The 16,329-nt window shown below is 36.2% G+C and overlaps 1 protein-coding gene and 1 long non-coding RNA gene across 9 annotated transcripts; both read left to right on the top strand.

Moving 5' to 3' along the window:
• The first annotated feature begins 405 nt into the window (after positions 1-405).
• On the top strand, positions 406-4,420 carry LOC110925602. 8 transcript variants are annotated; one of them, XR_004887332.1, is made up of 8 exons: positions 533-827; positions 899-969; positions 1,116-1,195; positions 1,380-1,584; positions 1,715-1,773; positions 1,898-2,050; positions 2,888-3,025; positions 4,135-4,414. It is a non-coding gene; the product is annotated as an uncharacterized LOC110925602 (long non-coding RNA). The 8 variants fall into 8 exon arrangements; XR_002584607.2 differs by adding an exon at positions 406-463 and having other exon boundaries at positions 563-1,195; XR_004887333.1 differs by lacking the exon at positions 899-969 and having other exon boundaries at positions 4,135-4,420.
• A 6,125-nt stretch (positions 4,421-10,545) lies between these two features.
• Positions 10,546-15,802, top strand: LOC110921183 (proline iminopeptidase). The gene is made up of 10 exons (XM_022165466.2): positions 10,546-10,823; positions 12,319-12,455; positions 12,552-12,725; positions 12,793-13,029; positions 13,125-13,225; positions 13,954-14,026; positions 14,112-14,180; positions 14,258-14,365; positions 14,452-14,577; positions 15,222-15,802. Exons 1-10 carry the CDS (start codon positions 10,574-10,576, stop codon positions 15,414-15,416), a joined length of 1,470 nt encoding a protein of 489 aa, XP_022021158.1. The 5' UTR covers positions 10,546-10,573; the 3' UTR covers positions 15,417-15,802.
• The last annotated feature ends 527 nt before the right edge of the window (positions 15,803-16,329 follow it).

Below are 16,329 nucleotides of genomic sequence, written 5' to 3' on the forward strand. Positions count from 1 at the left end.
TATTATTTATTTAATTAATATAAGATAAGTATAAATTTGAGGATACCTTGAATGAAATGACATGTGTATAAAACTTGGTTTCTTTTATTATAGTAGTTAGATTAGATTGGCCTTTTAATATGGATTCAGTCGATTAACATATCAACCTTGACATTAGTGGGGTAAATGGGAATGTGATGACATTTTCTTTTCTTTCAATAATTAAATATATACCTTATAAGATACTGTGCATCACATACATTAAGTTTTCATACATATTATATATTATAAATTATAATTTTGCAATATGTTTATGCATTGTGGATTTGTACTTTAAGCTTTGGTTGTGTTTTTGGTTTTGTTTGCTGTATTGTTTTTTTTATTGGTTGTACATCATTACCTGTTTTAATCTGCTTAGAGCATTTAGGTTTTCAAGGTTTAGTTTTATTGTGATAATGCCGCGTGGTGGCTGATGCATAGCAAGGTAAACACGTGTCCCTCTCCTTCCTTTTTTTTACATAAAAACCAAGAAAGACCATCAAACTCATACCAGAATTCCTTTTCCTCTTCTTCTTCTTCAAAGAATGAGAGAAGATTCCAGAGACAGAGCAAGAGACGGGTAACACCACCATCGCATGATGCTTCACAGTACACGACAGAGAGACCAAGCGGCGAGAGAGAGAGAGAGAGACAGAAAGGAGGGGGTGGAGAGACGACGGGGGCACAGTGATGGCGGTGTCGTTGAGGGTTTGTGGACTTTTCCGATCTCTTCATCTGGTGGTGTGCTTTTTGATTGATTAGATCTTGCCGCTGCTGTTACATTTCTTCCGGCGAGTTCTCCGGCGAAGGTCTGTATATACCGAAACTTTTCTCTTAATCGATCTCATTTTGTTTCGATTCATGTGTTTGTTCGGTACAGGTAGACAATAACTTGGAGATTTTTCAATTTGTTGTCGCCTGCTACTCCGGTTTATTTAAGTTTGTTTGTAGGTACGGTTGGATTTAGGCAACTGTTTTACAGGTTTTATGTCACTTTGCTCACTATATTTGACTTTAAAATTCAATTATTATATTGATTTGATTTGCAATAAATTTTCTTCAGTTTAAAGTTATATGAGCAAAATAATTTGATGTAGGGTTTAGTTTATAGTTGAGCTTAGGTATGGAAGACGGAAGCGCATCAAGACAGAGTTCTTCAACTACCTATGCCACAATGGTAAGTTTTTTATTTTTTTAATATATCATATATACTTCATTTGTTTCACAAAAAGAGAATGAGAATTCCACGAGCACGACCCCGGCGAACTATGGTTGTTGCCGACCACAAGTATGTTTTTTGGTAGTTTTGTTCACATTTTAAACAGAAATAGAAATGAATCGATGTTTGTTGGAAATTTTAGATTGTGAAGATAGCGATGATCATGGCTTGAAAAAACATCGAATTGAGTGAGTGGAATTTAAGATGACCTCATCAGATGTTGTGTAAGAGTAACGGATTAAGGAAACAAAGTAGCGGGTGTGACATCCTCCGGGTTCCGTTGATGAATTAGTCACTGTTCTTGACGCAAGCCCTACTTTTGAGTTTTGTTTACGGTTCCTGTTTTAGTATGTTTTCCTTTAGTTTCTCATATGACACTGCGCATTTTTTAGCAAGTCAGTTAGTTGCCAATCTGTAGCAGAGCTTTTTAAGGCCATTTGGTATTTACACCATTTTCTCCTGTTTATCAATCTACAGGTACTAAGGAGGCATGCTATGAATATTTATCTGATAGCCCTTTTGAATGGTGGCACAAGGTTTGAAAAGAAGTATTCATTATTAGCTTAAATTTTTGAAACTGCTGCATGTATTTTTGACTATTTTTGTAGTGGTTTTACTAAGTTGAATTGATAATTGCACATGTAATGATTTGTTGAATAGGGTGCTTGCTTCTTATTCATGTGGGATGGAAGAGTGAGCAATCTTTTCCTCAAATGGTTCACAGCATATATATGGAGGTAGCAAGAATGGCTTTATAAATATATGGATCTACATGGTGGAGGATCATTAGTTGCTTTTCAAAATTACAAGGAGGTTGTTTATCTTTTATGATTTTATCAATTTCAAAGAGAGTTGTAATCAGACTATGGGGTATGGGGCGGGGTTGGGGCGTGGGTTGGGTACAAACGCCCAAGTCATCACCCCGGGTGGGCTTGGGTTTCGGCGTGGCCCCTTGGGCAGGGGTTTCAGCCCGGGCATTGGGCGGGCCTAGCGGTCTTACGTGGCCGGCTCTCATTGGCTGGGTTGGCTAAGCTATAGGTGGCTAGGATTTAAATTTAAAAAACAACCGTTTGGTCAAGCCAAACCCATAATAATTGAAAAAAAAATTATAACACGTGGCCAACCCACGCGGGCTAGCCACGCCCCGCCATACCGACCCAACATGCAATTGACCAGCGGTGCCCCTCGAAGTCCACGTGTCAACCCATGCCCCAAACCCCCGCCCCACCATACCCCACGGTCTCATATGTGCACAATTGGTGCAAAAAAAGTCTACTAAGTATGGCTGCATTACCTGTGTTAAGCCTCTTTAACAAAGAAGGAAAAGCAACAAAAAAAAAAATGCAATACATGCTCTAAAGAGGGAATGGAGTAAGCCAAAGAACTCTAAATTAGTGACCCTGCTTCAAAAAATGATTTACTCCTAAAATACGACTTTCCATCCAAAATTATTTTGTTTTTGTAATGTAATTGGAAAAGATCTTCAATGAGACATATATTTCACGCACACATCTGGTTCAGTTGTGTTATGGATGAGATGAGATTGTAAAACAATTGTGTTTACAACTAGATCGCGTTTCTCCTTCGATTCAGTTTACATTTATTTTCGTTTATTTATTTTAGTTTACTTTTTTTGTTGGATGGTGGCAGTGGCATCAGATTTTCTCGACACTCCGATCGGGCAAATACTGGAGAGGCTGCAAGCACTTGGAATTTCCTGAACCTAGAACCATCCATATTTAGCCGGCTGTTGCTGAATTTGTTTATTAGTCTTTGCAGATGCTCACGGTACGTTTGATTTCATTTAGATGCTCCGTAGAATTATTTGTTCGTATTATTGCTTTCATTAGATGAATAAGTGTTGTTTGCATCACTTTCTTTGACTTTCGAAGGCTTTTCGTTTTGTGTGATGTGAATTGGTTAGTTGCTACAGTTTATGAAATCTTATATTGGTTTCCCCGTATCTAATCAAAGAAAAACTAGCAAAAAAAAAAAAAAAAAAAACGGATTTCGTGTTATTAGTACAGTACATAGGTAAAAATCAAAGTTTTGATGAAGAGATATTGGTTGCTAAGCATTATTACATTGTAAAAGAAATTAATGACTACACAAAACACTTATTTTGTATTGTATCCGCATCAGACGAATTAATCATTTGCAATCAACCATGGAAAATAAGATTTAAACTGCTCATGTTTATTTATTAACGCCTAGCTCAAGACCTGTGTAGTTGGAAGTTGGAACTGTACAATAAAAGATAACCTGCCTAAAATTAAAATGAAGTAAAAAAAATGAAATAATAGTTTAATGTTATCGTAGGAATAACAAATTTTAATTATGTTAAAAGGAAAAAAGCAGAAAGGTTCATGTTATCTAAGAATTGGCATGAATAGTTACGTGTTGTTTGTCATTTGAGTAAGGTATATGTGTAGCTTTGAATAAAAGTTTAAACACAGATTGAAAAAATAAAAAAAACAAATTTTATAAACCTTTATGTTAAAAAAACATACAAATTTAAACAGGTTAACTGTTCAACCTGTTTAATACCGAGCTAAACTCGAACATTATTAAACGAGCAATACATGTTAAAGGCAATAATCATGTTTTTTTGGTCTTGATCCAATTAAACTCACATAGTTATCGGAAATGGAATCAAAGGTATGATTACACTTTTTTGAGTTGAAACTTGCATCTTCTTCATCGTGTTTCTCAGTTGAAACTCGCATTTTCTTTACCGACTGGACGTGGCAAAATGGGTGTCTGATGGGTTGGGTAATGGGTCAAATGGGGGTCATTTATCGGGCCAAAAGTTTTTTTTTGTTTGGAGCATTTATCCGTCTTTTGTTTCGCACATTTATTTGAACAATCGAGGTTGAATAAGTTGTTTAGTTTTGCAGAGATGATGATCATGGAGAGATGGTTTCAAAGAAAAAGAACCCATGAAGAGATTGCGAACTTGGAGAAGAAGCATTGAGAAGGGCGGGCAATACTTGAAGTGTATTTTAGAAGGCGAATTATAGTGGTGGTGTTAAAAAAAACACAGGTTTAGGTTGAAATACTTTGGCGTAATCTGTTGGGCATGAAAGCTGGCTAGACTCTAATTTTTTTTATGGATATTACATAACATTTATGGATTTTGTATAGTAAACTCTTGAAACAGAGTGTTATTTTCAATTTCAAACATGCTACAATGTGCAATCCTCTAGACCGAGTCAACATCTACCAGCATCAATGCTAATGCTTGGTTGTTTCACCACCTGTTGAACCTACAGCATGAACCTACAAGTGTATGGGTTTGAGACTTTGTATAATAAATAAAATTGCAATTCAATAATCGAGTTACTTACGTCGCCTATCCGTTGTCGCTGCGCGTTGCCTATCTGTTGCGCGCCGCCGCAACACGCGGCGGGTAAAGAATCTAGTTTTAATATATTTAAATTTGGAATTCAAATATGTTATACTTCATATTTGAAGATATTACTGATATAATATATTATTAATGGTACAATTTTTTTTAACCAACAATTATAATGTTACCAGACAACCACATTACAAAATACAAAATTAATAAATGAGTTTGTTTATCTTCTCTATTTTATAAACATGCTTAAAGTTTAGAACCTGCAGTTCTAGCAAAAGAGAACCCGAAGCTCTCATACAATATACATTTCATTGGAAGGCTTGTTTTTCTTTCCTTTGTAGATAATATGTCGTACTTATCAAAACTTGAATTTACCGCCCTTGACATCTCGGGTAACAACTACCTCCCGTCAGTGGCGGAACTAGAAGAAAAATTTAGGGGTATCCTATTTTTTTTTAGCTTGGGCCGCTCTTTAAAGTTCAAGAGACCGGTGCGGCTAGTAAAAATGGGCCCTTATTATTTTTTTAACCTAGGCCCGTCCGTGAGAATTCAACAATCTTTAAAAGACCCAGGTTGGCTAGTAAAAATGAGCTTTAATATATACAATTATTAGGTAACAAACCCGTGTATTACACGCGTTGAATAAAAAAAATATTAAAAGTTAGTAATAAAATTTAGAAATTATAATATGATAGTTTGAGATAAGATATAATTGAAATTACATATTGATTAGGTATAGATAGGTGTGTTGTAAACTATTTTTAAAGTAAAATTGTTAATCAAATTGAGTTTCACTCTCTAATAAAGTGAGAGAATGAAAACTAATTAATTATAGGATCCAAATATAATTTTGTTTTATATTCTAGAACATACGTTGATTATCATTTTTTATTAATGGGTGTATCAAACACACACGGGAATGTTATCATTTTTTTTTGTAAAACATTAAATGTTATTTTGAAGTTTTATAGATAATATTTTGTTTGTAATAAAAATATCTTATAACAACAAAAAAGATCGAAAATTATTAACAAAGTAGATATAATACCTAATAAAATGATAAACTAAAAAAAGTAAAAAAACAAATGGATAACGTTTACACTAATAAAACAAAATAAAAAATTAATAGTTAAATATGCATTAACATTTTTCTTGAACGAAAATAAAAGGTAAATGGTAAGAATATTAACTAAAGTTTTAAAATTGACACAACACTTTTGCAGGCTTTACTTTTTGACTTTTCAAATACTAAATATTATTATAATAATAAATTAGAACTTCATCTTCTTCGACATTAGAACTTCATCTTCTTCGAACTGACGCTGCAACTTAAGTTTTCTTCGGAAATTTCGTTTCCGTTGACCGGAAATTATTTTCTCATTTCAATTTCACCTACACTCAGGGATATCCTAATATTTGTTTAGATTATCCTGATACAAACAATCGAAAATTTTAAAAAAATTTGTATTCCGTCAAGAAAGTTCAGGGGTATCCCGGGCAACCCCTAGTCACCACATAGGTCCGCCCCTGCCTCCCGTGGACTCTTGATACTAAAATTCTTTCGACGGCAAATAATTTGGGGGAGACAATTATTGATGGTAATCAAACTTCACCTCAAGATAAAGCGAAAGCTATGATATTCCTCCGCCATCATCTTCACGAAGATCTAAAGTGGGAATATCTAACTATTGAGAACCCTCTTGAATTATGAACAAATATCAAAGAACGTTTTGACCACCAGAAGTTGGTCTTACTCCCCAAAGCTCGCTATGAATGGTTTCATTTACGACTACAGGATTTTACCACTGTCAGTGAGTATAATTCTGCCTTGTTCCGCATTACCTCTGAGTTAAAATTATGTGGTGAGAAAATTACCGATAAAGACATGTTTGAAAAAAAAAAACTTTCTCAACGTTCCATGCCTCAAATATGCTCCTGTCGCAGCAATACCGGGAACGTAAATTTACTAAATATTCTGAATTGATATCATGTCTTCTAGTCGCGGAGCAAAACAACAAGGTCCTACTACAAAACCATTAATCGCGACCCGCCGGTGCAAGCCCACTCCCTGAAGCGAATTTGGCCAATTATCAAAGCGGACGAGGTAGAGGTAAAGGCCGCGACCCCAGCAGAGGTCGTGGTAGTGGTCGAGGACGGGGATATACATGGCATCGAGAGTCCCAGAACACTAAAAATAGCGGTGGTGAATCGAGTCGACACAATACGGGGCGACCTTCGAAATGGAAAAGTTGCGGAACCAAAGCAACATTTGTTATAAATGTGGGATGCCAAATCATTGGTCTGGCACATGTCGCACCAATAAACAAAAAAAATGAAAGAATGCTGAAACTAATCTTGATTGGGGATGCACCACCAGCCACGATACCAGACGTTCATTTGGATGCATGTGATTTCATTAAAAATAAATATGTATACGAGCTCTAGTAGAGCTATTATGGGTGATGAATGTCTGGTAGATAGCGGTAGTACTAACACTATTCTCAAAGATATGAAATTTTTCTCTGAGTTGTCTCCAGCAGAGACACCGATTGGTACTATATCTAGTATCAGTAACCTTATCGAAGGCTCCGACAGAGCACACATAACATTATCTTCGAGTACCCAACTCATTATTGATAATGAATTATCCAGAAGAAACTTACTTAGCTTTAAAGATATTCGAAGAAACGGTTACCACCTAAAGACAATATCTGAAAATAATATTGAATATCTTCAAATTACTTCAAACAAAAATGGCCAAGAAACCATTGTTGAACAATTAGAAGCCTTATCCTCTGGATTATATTGTACTAATATCGAATCATACATGGTGAGTAACCAAAAGCTGTTAGATAAAGAGACATTCAATATATGGCATGACCGTCTAGGTCACCCTGGTAGCATAATGATGAGACGAATAATCAAAAGTGCAATCGGGCATCCTCTCAAAAACTTAAAAGTTTTGCTACCACAAGACTTATAATGTGCAGCATGCTCTCTGGGCAAACTTATAACTCGGCCTTCACAAACTAAGCTAATACATGAAAGTCCCTCATTTTTTGAAAGAATCCAATGGGATATTTGACCATGCTATTTTGCATGCAGCTGCACTGATTAGAGTGAGACCAACTGCTGATCACGAATACTCCCCATTGCAACTGGTCTCCAGACGAGAACCAAGTTTGTCCCACCTTAGAATTTTTGGTTGTGCGGTATATGTACCAATACCACCACTACAACGTAATACAATGGGACCCCAAAGAAGACTGGGTATCTATATTGGTTTTAACTCCCCGTCTATAATTAAATATTTAGAACCAATGACGGGAGACATGTTTACAACACGGTATGCTGACTGTCATTTTGATGAAACAATGTTCCCAGTCTTAGGGGGAGATAAGGACAAAGAAAGACTGGTAACACAAGAAATAACATGGAATGCATCGTCGCTATCAAATCTCAACCCCTGAAGTGGTCAATGTGAATATGAAGTCCAAAAGATCATACATTTGCAAAGAATAGCGAATGAATTACCAGATGCATTCACAGACACGAATAGAGTGACAAAGTCACATGTACCAGCATCAAATGCACCTGCTCGAATTGAAGTAATCCCAGAAGCGATTACTATACAACGAAAGCGTGGGAAACCAATCGGTTCCAAAGACAAAAACCCACGGAAACGAAAAGAGCAAAGTAACGCAGTTGGTGAAAACTCCCAAAAGATTATAAGTGAAACCCCGGTAGAGGTAAATGTCCCAGAAGAGACAACTATGAATCCAGAGGAAAATGAAGTTTCAGAAGAAACACCGGTACCGAACGAAAATGAGATCTCTATTAATTATGTACAAGATAGTACAATGTGGAACCGGAATAAAACACGTGTTGATGATATATTCGCATATGTTATAGCAACGGATGTAATCAATGAAAATGATTACGTACCAAAAACTTTAGAAGAGTGCATGCACAGAAATGATTGGCCAAGATGGCAAGATGCCATAAACGCCGAATTGAATTCGCTCGAAAAGCGACATGTTTTCGGACCTGTAGTCTGAATGCCCATAGACGTCAAACCAGTAGGTTATAAATGGGTGTTTGCAATAAAGAGAAATGAAAAGAATGAGATTGTACGATATAAGGCTCGACTTGTAGCACAAGGGTTTTCCCAAATCCCAGGAGTTGATTATGAGGAAACGTATTCCCATGTAGTGGATGCGACAACCCTTAGGTTCCTAATCGGCCTCACAATCTCTGAAGGACTTCATATGAGACTAATGGATGTCGTCACCGCATACTTATACGGGACACTTGAAAATGACATCTACATGAAAATCCCTAAAAGATTAAGATTGCCTGAAGCATTAAATTCAACTCCTCGAGATATGTGTTCTATAAAGCTCCAGAGATCTTTATATGGTCTCAAACAATCTGGTCGTATGTGGTACAATCGACTTAGTGAATATCTCGAAAAGAAAGGATACAAGTCTGATGTAACCAGTCCATGTGTCTTTATAAAACGATCACTCTCAATTTTCACTATAATAGCAATCTATGTTGACGATATCAACATCATCGGATCTCCTGAAGAGATAGAGAAAGCTGCTCAGTTATTAAAGAAGGAATTTGAGATGAAAGATCTTGGTATGACAAAATTATGCATCAGACTACAATTTGAGTATCTGTGCAATGGCACATTTTCAAACTACATCCAGAAGATGTTAGTACGTTTCAATATGGATAAAGCACATCCGTTTAGCGTACCTATGGTTGTCCGATCTCTAAATCCACACAAGGATCCTTATCGCCCTCAAGAAGAAGGCGAAGAAGTACTTGGTCCAGAAGTACCGTACTTAAGCGCGATCGGTGCCCTTATGTATCTCGTAAATAACACAAGACCTGATATATCATTTGCAGTTCATGTACTAGCGAGATACAGTTCGAATCCAACACGTAGACACTGGAATGACATAAAACATATATTCCGGTATATTTGCGGGACACAAGACTTAGGTCTTTTCTATCATAGAGATCAAAAGTCCCAGCTTGTTGGGTATGCTGATGCCGAATATCTATCAGATCCTCACAAAGCAAAATCTCAGACATGTTACGTATTCACATACGGTGGCACAACAATTTTCTGGAAGTCAACTAAGCAAACACTTACAGCAACATCATCAAACCATGCCGAATTGATAGCACTATATGATGCTGGCCGAGAATGCGTGTGGTTGATATCAGTGATTAATTACATACAAGAAGCATGCGGATTAGAACAGATCAAGAAGGAGCCGACAATTATTTATGAAGACAATGTTGCTTGCATAGCTCAGATCAGAGAAGGTTATATCAAGGGTGATCGAACAAAGCACATCTCACCAAAATTTTTCTCAACATATGACTTGCAAAAAGAAGGGGAAATTGATGTTCGCAAGATTAAGTCAAGTGAAAATCTAGCTGACCTGTTCATGAAATCTTTACCTAGAAGCAGTTTCGAGCAGCTATCACACAAGATCGGTCTTCGTAGATTGAAAGATGTTTGTTGAATTCAGGGGGAGAATTATACACGCTGTACTCTTTTTCCCTTAACTAAGTTTTGTCCCACTGGGTTTTCTTAGTAAGGTTTTTAACGAGGCAGCATAGTTGATCCAGTAGTATCAGTTTATTTGTTCAGGTCCTGAAGTACCTATTTAACATCATCCTGAAGTACGTTGTTAAACTGTGTATAATTCTAAATGTCTGAGGGGGAGTGTTATAAACCAAACATTTAGGCCCAACCCATTACTTATGGGCTTTAGGGTTTATAGCTATGTTCATCTATATCTATATATTGTAATGTTAAAATAATGAGAATTAAAATTTTATCCCTAATTCTCTTTGGTTTATATCACTATCATATTTTTATCACTTTAATTCCCGTGATATTCTAAAAAAATTCAAAATGGACCCATCAGCAAAATCAAAATCTGTTCACGATGCTTACACTATCCTTCTCCGTAAAACTCTTGCATCGCAACCCACTCCCAAGAAAACAACCTCGTCACTTCTGCACTTTAATCAGATCAAGTTTCTCCACAATGAACCACGACACCTCAGAACACGTCGTCGGACCATGGTACTCCGTTCCCGAACTCCGTCTTCGTGACCACCGCTTCACTGTTCCACTCGACTATTCTCAATCTCAGTCCCATAAGATCTCTGTTTTCGCTCGTGAGGCTGTTTCTGGTAAACCACTGAATTTACTTATTTGTTTCTATTTTCAATATGAATTATTGTAAGGTCAAACCAATCCGATTATTGCAAATGTAAGTTACTTTTTTAATATATTCAACTTAGTGTTTCTATTTTTTTTAGATTCATTATCATCTTGTAAGTTGAAAATTAAGCATCATTTTACCTCAATTTACTGATCTATCTTACTTGAACTACAATCCCAAATAGATTAACATTTGATCAGAGTTTATAGGTTTTTTTTTTTAAGTTGAATTTTGTATAAATTCCATGATTCAGTGTGAAAAACTTGTTGGATATGGAGTTTGATGCTAAGTTGAAGCTAGAAAAAATGATTAGAGTGATGCTTAGGGTTTTTGTAATTTTATATTTCCAATCCTGTTATAATCTTTGAGTTTAGTTTTTAAATAAACCGATGAAATTTGTTATAATTTTTTAGTTTAGTTGATAAATAATCTGATGGAATTTGTTATAATCTTTGAGTTTAGTTGACAAATAACCTGATGGAATTTTTTATGATCTTTGAATTTATTCCTAAAATAATCTGATGAAATTTGTTATAGTCTTTAAGTTTAGTTAATAAATAATGTGATGGAATTTGTTATAATCTTTGAGTTTAGTCTTAAAATAATCTAATGAATTTATTATCTATGTTGTCAAAAATGCGTCGGGCGCGCGCCTAGGCGCTCAGGCGCAGCGAGGCGTGGCTATAGCGCCTGGTTGTTGCTCAGGCGCAAATCTGGGCTTTTTTTTTTTTTTTTTTTTTTTTTGCAAAAACGCTACTCAGGCGAGCGCCTAGCGCCAGGCGCAGGCGAGAAAAAGCGTGGACTCAGGCGCAGTGAAGAAGATAAAGAGAAGTAACGAACCTATTGAACTGCAACAATAACCTTCTGCTTCTACGTTTTTCTCCCATTCGTGTTTCTTTCTTCTGTTTGCAAGAGCGGCGCTTTTTCTTTTCACAGATTAGAGTTTTATTATATGGTTTATTTATTTATTATTGGGCTTCCTTTTTTATTTTTGTTATATTTGACTTTTTAGGCTTTCCTTTTTTTGCTATTGATAATTTGCATACACGATTCCTTCCTGCTTAAAAATATTGTTTTGATATAATTTATTATTATTACCTTTTAAATTTTGATGTACAGATTTTATATTTTATACTTTTTTTTTAACACCTTCCTTTTTCTTATATGAATTATATATACATATTAGATTTTTATTACATTTGTAAAACAATATTTATGTAATAATGGTTGTTACTTATTATTAAGCTAGCCCTAAATAAGTATAGAACATGTCTAAAACCTCTAAAAATAATATATTTATACTATGCGCCTCGCTTAAAAAAGCTCTCGCTTTTTAAGCGCCTTGCGCCTAGGCTCCGGGCGAGGCCTATGCGCCTTAAGTGAGCCTTGCGCCTTTGACAACATAGTTATTATACTCTTTGAGTTTAGTTTTTAAATAATCTGATGAAAATTGTGTGGTGCAGTTGGAAAGGAAAATCAAGATATGCCATACCTGTTATACTTACAAGGTGGACCGGGTTTTGAGTCACCGAGGCCAACTGAAGCAAGCGGGTGGTTGAGTAAAGCATGCGAAGAACATCGTGTTATTCTATTGGATCAGGCATGCTTGTTTTTTGTGATCTCTTCTTTATTACTACAAATCAATACATTACTATGTAGTTTTTTTTTTACTGTCTTCTGATGTGATCAAATGCAGCGAGGAACAGGACTGTCGACTCCTCTGACGACGTCATCTATGCTTCAAATGAAATCCGCACAAGAGTTGGTTGGTTACTTGAAATACTTTCGGGCAGATAACATCGTGAATGATGCTGAGTTTATTCGTAAACATCTTGTTCCTAAAGAGGGTCCTTGGAAAGTCTTGGGTCAGGTATATATTTTTTTATTGTTCTTTATGTTTGTTTTATAATTTGTCGACTAATTATTTTTGTGCATAGAGTTTTGGTGGTTTTTGTGGAGTGACCTACCTAAGCTTTGCACCAAACGGGCTGAAAGAAGTCTACTTAACGGGTGGAATCCCGCCAATTGGTGATGGGTGTACAGCAGAGGCTGTATACAAGGCTTGCATTGGTCCAATCATTACACAGAATGAGAAATACTACAAGAGATACCCTCAGGACATTGAGATCATTCGTGATGTTGTAAATCATTTGCAGGAGTCTGAGGGAGGCGGGGTGAGAGTTTTATCAACAATTCTGAAACTAGATCATATAAAAAAGAAAATAAATAAACCCCATTGTCTCTCACCGTGCGTTTTTGTATGTTATAGGTTCCTCTTCCATCTGGTGGTATATTAACCCCGAGGGGTCTACAACTTCTTGGCCTTACAGGCTTAGGATCTAGCGCGGGTTTCGAGCGCTTGCATTACTTGTATGCTTCCATTCACTCACTTATGTTCTTAAATTCTTGTTTGTCTTGATATAAATGCATTATTTGACTCTCCCATATAGTTTAGATAAAGTGTTTTTTGACTATTAATCAAAGGGTTAAATTGCTTAAAAAAATTAATAAACTTTATTTTCTCCCATGCAAATCCTCAAATCTTTTCTAAATGTTTAGATTTGAGGTTAATTTTAACTTTGATATCCGGTAAACGGTTGATAAGACCCATGTCAAAGAAAAAGCCAACATTTTAAAGGAGTAAAGTACACAGATGGTCCCTGTGGTTTACCAACTTTTTGGATTTGGTCCCTAGCTTTCCAAAAGTACATGGATGGTCCCTGTGGTTTACCAACATTTTGAATTTGGTTCCTAGCTTTCCAAAAGTACATGGATGGTTCCTGTGGTTTGCACTTTGTAACGTATTTAGCATGTCCAAGTTAGGGACTAAATGCGTTACAAAGTGCAAATAACGGAGACCATCCATGTACTTTTGGAAAAAAGCTGGGGACTAAATGCGTTACAAAGTGCAAACCACAGGGACCATCTGTGTACTTTTGAAAAGCTAGGAACCAAATCCAAAATTTTGAGAAACCACAGGGACTATCCGTGTACTTTACTCTTTTTAAAGGTATTTTTACCTAACTACGTTAAATTAGATTTTTTGTAAGTTTATTGGTTTATGTTGGATTTAAATTGATGTTGCGTTCTTTGTTTAGGTTCGAAAGAGTATGGGACCCGGTCATAGTTCCAGGAGCAAAGAAGCAAATCAGCTATTACTTCTTGAACGCTGTAACAACTAACAACACTTTTTCTTCTATTTCTGTCGTTTATGTCTGCAAATCGTTTTTCGCTAACATATCTCACAAATTTGCAGTTCGAGAGGTGGCTGTCGTTTGATACAAACCCATTATATGCTCTTATGCACGAGTCTATATACTGTCAGGTGAGTGCAGAAAATAAATAAATTCCCAGTTTTATTATAAACGTTTGTTTCTAACTTTGTCTTGATTGTACGCGAAGGGGGCTGCATCACGATGGGCTGCTCACAGAGTAAGGGCAGAACACGAACATAAACTAGATGCTGTAAAGGCTGCTAAAGAAGGCCGGCCTGTTTATCTTACAGGAGAGGTAATTGTTAAACACTTTTTTATAGTTTATTTGCAACGTATTTAAACTTAAACCCGTTTGACTGTTCTACGCTTTGCTTAATTCAGATGGTGTTTCCGTGGATGTTCGATGAAATTCATGCGTTGAAGCCATTTAAGGAAGCGGCTAATTTGTTGGCCGAGAAGGAAGATTGGCCTCCTCTTTATAACAAAACGGCACTAAATAAGAACACAGTATGTTTTTCTAGGGATAATTTCATATATCTCGTTCAAAACTTGGTATAATATCAATATCCTATTACCCAACAAAAAGTAATAATATCAAATAGGGGTGTTCGTAAATCGTTGAAATTGAGCGAAGTTTCCAAACCAAAGCAAGTCGGCTGGTTTGAGATTCAAACGGTTTGGTTCACAGTTTGGTTTTGATGGTTCGGTAGGTTTGGAACTTGGAACCAGCCATGTAAACTGAAGTGCCTGCTGAACTTTCACTATTTATATAGGTTTTTATTTTTCGAATACATAGTTACGCATATGTGTTATATAACTTATATCATAATCATGAACATCTTTATAACTTTAAAAATTTAATACATTAGGGTATGCGAGAAAATGAGAGTTTAGGGTGTGAGGTGAATGAGAAGGGTATAATGGTCATATTATAAATTGTATCAAAATAAATGAGTAAATATGAAATTAAGTATTTTGAATGGTATTTTTGATATAATTTTGTTCGGTTAGGTAAGTATGATATTATGCAAGTTTTCACTTTTCAGGAGTACATATAAAATTACCTGTTTTTTTTTTTTTATATTTAAATTGTTTTCTATATTTTCGGTATTCTAATTATTAAATTTAATGAAACTTGAAATATTGGATAGGTGCCGGTTGCTGCTGCAGTTTATTATGAAGATATGTTTGTCAACTTCAACCTGGCAACAGAGACGGCTGCTGAGATAGCAGGCATTCGGCTGTGGGTAACTAATGAATACATGCACTCGGGTCTACGTGATGGTGCGGGCCATGTTTTGGATCACCTGATGGGATTGTTAAACGGTAAAAAGCCGCTTTTCTGAATCCAAAGTTCTGCCTGGGTTTACCTGTTTCTGTTTCTAGTTGTTAAATAGTTCTATACCGGTCAGTTTGTAGTTGGATCGTTTGATGCTCTAAACGGGCCATGTTTTTGCAATAGAATTTGAGGTTTTGTTTGAGTTCCATATGGGCCTGTGCTTGTGTTTTGCACTTGCATATGCACATTTAGGGGTTTAAACGAGTCGAGTTGAGCCAGGCTCGAACTTGTATTAGCTTGAGCTCTGTTTGTAAAACTGCTTGGCTCTTCTAACTTAACAACACACTCGGTGTAGGGCTTGACTTGTTTCAAGCTCTATATGTGAAGTCTGAGGTTGGCTTGTGAATCCTCTTTCAAGCTCGGCCTCGAACTTGTTTATTAAGTAAGCTTCAATGTAGTCTCAGCTCGTTTGCACCCATATACGTATCATAGTCTGGTTGTGCCTGTGTAGCCGTCTTATATTAGAAGTTGCATGATACACCGTCGCAAGTGGGTGGGTGTATCTCTTGGTGATGGTCTCGTTCTGTGATGTATATCACATTGGTGATGAAGTGTTTTCTTTGTTTTTTTTGTTTAAGTTTTTTTTTTTTTTTTTTTTAAATAAATCAATTACTATATATTATTACTAGTGGGAATGCCCGCGCGTTGCCGCGGGTAAGTTCCATTACAATTCATTTCAACACTAAAGGGATGGGCCAGTATGCAAGACGGATGCTTTGAACACCTCGCCAGCCTGTTAAAAAGTTATTTGCTTTTCTTTCCTTAGTCAAACCTGCTTCGTTTTCTACTCAATAGCAACATCCTATGGTAAGAGAGTATGACACTATACCACATGAAAATACCAATACAAATACAAAAAGAGCAATGGTACGGTGGGGCGCACATTGACAAACCCAATGCATTAGCTGTCCGTATTTGTT

The sequence above is a fragment of the Helianthus annuus genome, chromosome 17 (genome assembly GCF_002127325.2).
Source record: "Helianthus annuus cultivar XRQ/B chromosome 17, HanXRQr2.0-SUNRISE, whole genome shotgun sequence".
NCBI lineage: Eukaryota > Viridiplantae > Streptophyta > Magnoliopsida > Asterales > Asteraceae > Helianthus > Helianthus annuus.

Bases quoted from the DNA above. Each gene is read 5' to 3' on its own strand.
- LOC110921183 (XM_022165466.2), top strand. From the start codon at position 10,574: ATGCTTACACTATCCTTCTCCGTAAAACTCTTGCATCGCAACCCACTC. The intron at 10,824-12,318 runs GTAAACCACTGA...TGTGTGGTGCAG, and splicing joins CGCTCGTGAGGCTGTTTCTG to TTGGAAAGGAAAATCAAGAT. The intron at 13,030-13,124 runs GTGAGAGTTTTA...TGTATGTTATAG, and splicing joins AGGAGTCTGAGGGAGGCGGG to GTTCCTCTTCCATCTGGTGG.